The sequence below is a fragment of the Sprattus sprattus genome (assembly GCF_963457725.1).
Source record: "Sprattus sprattus genome assembly, chromosome: 1".
Classification (NCBI taxonomy): Eukaryota; Metazoa; Chordata; class Actinopteri; order Clupeiformes; family Clupeidae; genus Sprattus; species Sprattus sprattus.
In genome coordinates this window covers 43,577,737-43,581,048 of record NC_137920.1, presented here as the reverse complement: position 1 = coordinate 43,581,048, position 3,312 = coordinate 43,577,737, and the positions used below count along the sequence as shown (strand labels likewise).

General features: G+C 52.0%; 1 protein-coding gene across 1 annotated transcript in view; it reads right to left on the bottom strand.

Moving 5' to 3' along the window:
* Nucleotides 1-1,578: 1,578 nt before the first annotated feature.
* The window catches only part of igsf9bb (immunoglobulin superfamily, member 9Bb), a gene marked incomplete at both ends in the record, with an annotated part of 37,665 nt that continues 35,931 nt past the window's right edge, over nucleotides 1,579-3,312 (bottom strand). Inside the window, 2 exon segments of the mRNA XM_080844477.1 lie at nucleotides 1,579-2,053; nucleotides 3,044-3,312. The exon segment at nucleotides 3,044-3,312 is cut by the window's right edge and continues 241 nt beyond it. Coding sequence (XP_080700603.1) covers nucleotides 1,579-2,053; nucleotides 3,044-3,312 — 744 coding nt within the window.

Below are 3,312 nucleotides of genomic sequence, written 5' to 3'. Positions count from 1 at the left end.
AAAACAATCCCAGCACACATATCAACAATCTTTCACGAAAACTGAATCACAGACTGCATCTTTAAACAAGACAGCAGGACAAAATAACCCTGAAGAGGGCTGAAGGTCCTTCCAGTTGTGTGACCTGATGTCTTTCCTGTCATGTGATCATGTGACCTGATGTCATTTCCTGTCGTGTGATCATGTGACCTGATATCTTTCCTGTCATGTGATCATGTGACCTGATGACTTTCCTGTCGTGTGATCAAATGACCTGATGTAATTTCCTGTCATGTGACCTGATGTCATTTCCTGTTGTGTGATCATGTGACCTGATGCCTTTCCTGTCGTGTGATCATGTGACCTGATGTAATTTCCTGTCGTGTGATCATGTGACCTGATGTCTTACCTGTCTGTCAGCTGGTCTGTCTGTGGGGTTGGGACAGGTGGTGACCTCCAGGTGAAAGGCCATGGTGGTCCTCTGGTTCTGTCAGACAGGTCTCCATCCTCTCAGGTACAACTCTGCTCCTCTACAGAACCCAACAGAACCCAACAGAACCCCACAGAACCGAGGAGAGAGAAGCAGAGGAGGGGAGGAGAGATGAGAGGAGGAGAATAAGAAGAGTGATTAGAGAAATTAGTCCAGTACACACACACTACTGACAGTTATAGTCAGGTACACACACACACTACTGTCTATCTATCTATCTATCTGTCTATCTGTCTATCTATCTATCTATCAGTCATAGTCATAGTGAGAGCAGGATCCCAGCCTTACCTAGTAGGGCGATGTAGAGCCAGTCATAACACTGCCAGCCAGACAGCTATGAATCAGTAGGGATCACACACACCCACGCAAGCACATACACACACACATACACACCCATGTACGCACATACACACACATACACACCCACGTACGCGCATACACACACACACACACACACACACACACACACACACACACACACACACACACACACACTCACGGTTAGGATGATAATGTCTCATGGCGGGACTTTGTATTTTATTTGTTATAACAACATTTGAGAACCGCTGCTATTGAACAACCAGGGAGATATAGAGTCATTATTATATGGTGGACAGGCGTTAATCTAATCTAATCTAATCTGATCAGATCTGATCTGATCTAATCTAATCTAATGTCACCAAACCTATCCAGAGAGGGCTGAGCACCTCTGCATCCCACCAGCACTCATCAGGTCTGTCATGACAGGTCCACACACACACACACACACACACACACACGCAGGTCCTGCCCTCCGTCTCTCTGTAGCATCTAGAACACCCACCTTGGAGACGAGAGCTGAGAGGGGGTGCTGAGTGTGTGTGTGTGTGTGTGAGTGAGTGAGTGTTTGTGTGTGTGTGTGTGTGTGTGTGTGTGTGTGTGTGTGTGTGTGTGTGTGAGGGGGAGGCGTCTGACATGTGTCTCTCTGTAGCAGCATCTAGATTCTAGAACACCCACTTGGGAGACAAGAGCTGAGAGGGGGGGGCGTGAGTGTGTGTGTGTGTGTGTGTGTGTGTGTGTGTGTGTGTTTGAGTGAGAGTGAGGAGTCTCTCTGTAGCAGCATCTAGATTCTAGAACACCCACCTGGGAGATGAGAGCTGAGAGGGAGGGGCGTCTGACAGGTGTCCCCCGATGTCCCCCCCCCTCCACTGTCCTGTGGCGTCGCTGCGGGCGGGGGGGGACGCCTCGGGGCCGGTCAGCGCTCGGTGGCGGGGGCTGCCTCGCTGGCTCCTCCTCCCTGGAGAGGTAGAGGCGGAGGGTGACGGGGACGACTTCCTGGAGAAGCTGGCGGTGGAGGGTGGGAGCAGCGTGATCTCAGAGGCTTCTGATTGGAGGGAGGGCGGGGTGTGTCCTGGCCGCGGGCGGGGGCGGGGGCGTACGGGGGACCCCCCCATGGAGGAGAGAGGGCTCTGGGTGAGGGGCGAGAGGCGTGAGGGCTGGAGCACCATGGGGTGGACACACCATCCGGGGTCCAGCCGCCGAGGCTGAGGGGGGCTTAGCCGAGGCGTGACCTCATACCACTGCATGTCCAGCCCGCCGAACGGCCTGCAGAGCACAACGCATCATTAACACACACACTCTCATTAACACACTGCAGAGCACAACGCATCATTAACACACACACTCTCATTAACACACTGCAGAGCACAACACATCATTAACACACTGCAGAGCACAACGCATCATTAACACACTGCAGAGCACAACGCATCATTAACACACTGCAGAGCACAACGCATCATTAACACACTGCAGAGCACAACGCATCATTAACACACTGCAGAGCACAACGCATCATTAACACACTGCAGAGCACAACGCATCATTAACACACTGCAGAGCACAACGCATCATAAACACACTGTCACTAACACACTCTCATTAGCACACTGCAGAGCACAACACATCATTAACAAACACACTGTCATAAACACACTGCACGCATCATTAACACACAACGCATCATTAACACACACACTGTCATTAACACACACACCGTCATTAACACACACACTGTCATAAACACACTGTCACTAACACACTCTCATTAACACACTCACCACAAACACACTGTCATTCACACAATGCAGAGTGTCATTAACACACTAACCACAAACACTGTCATTAACACACTGTCACTAACACACTGTCACTCACACACTCTCCCCAAACACTGTCATTAACACACTGCAGAGCACAAGACATCATTAACACACTGAGTGACTGAGGGTGAATGAGTGAAGTAAAATAAGAGTGAAAGAGTGAAAGAGGAGTGAATGAGTGACTAAGGATTGGAAGGGTGAAGTAAAAGAGGAGTGAAAGAGTGACGGATGAGTGACTGAGTGAAGGAGGAGTGGAAGGGTAAAGTAAAGGGTGAGTGACTGAGGATAAAAGAGTGAAGGATGAGTGACTGAGGGTGAAAGAGGGAAAGGGTGAGTGAGGAGAGAACAGAGGGTGAAAGGGTGAAGTTAAGGGTGTGTGACTGAGGGTGATAGGGTGAAAGGGTGAGTGAGGAGAGAACAGAGGACTACAGACCCCAGCCGAGGCTCAGGATCCGGGAGGAATGGTAGCACGGGGACGCCCAGGCCCTGGGCCGTGTGTCTGAGCTGCCCCACCTGCTGGGCCTCCTTCATGGACAGGCCCTGGCCGCGCGCCTTGCTGGGCGACTTCTTATGGCGCCCTCTAGGGGCGTGGAGGGGCAGCACCCCAGGGTAGGAGGGGACTGGGAGGGCGGGGGGGAGCAGGAGGGGGGGTGGCGGGGGCAGCAGCGGGGGCGGCTCACGGTGGAACTGCAGGTGGTGGTG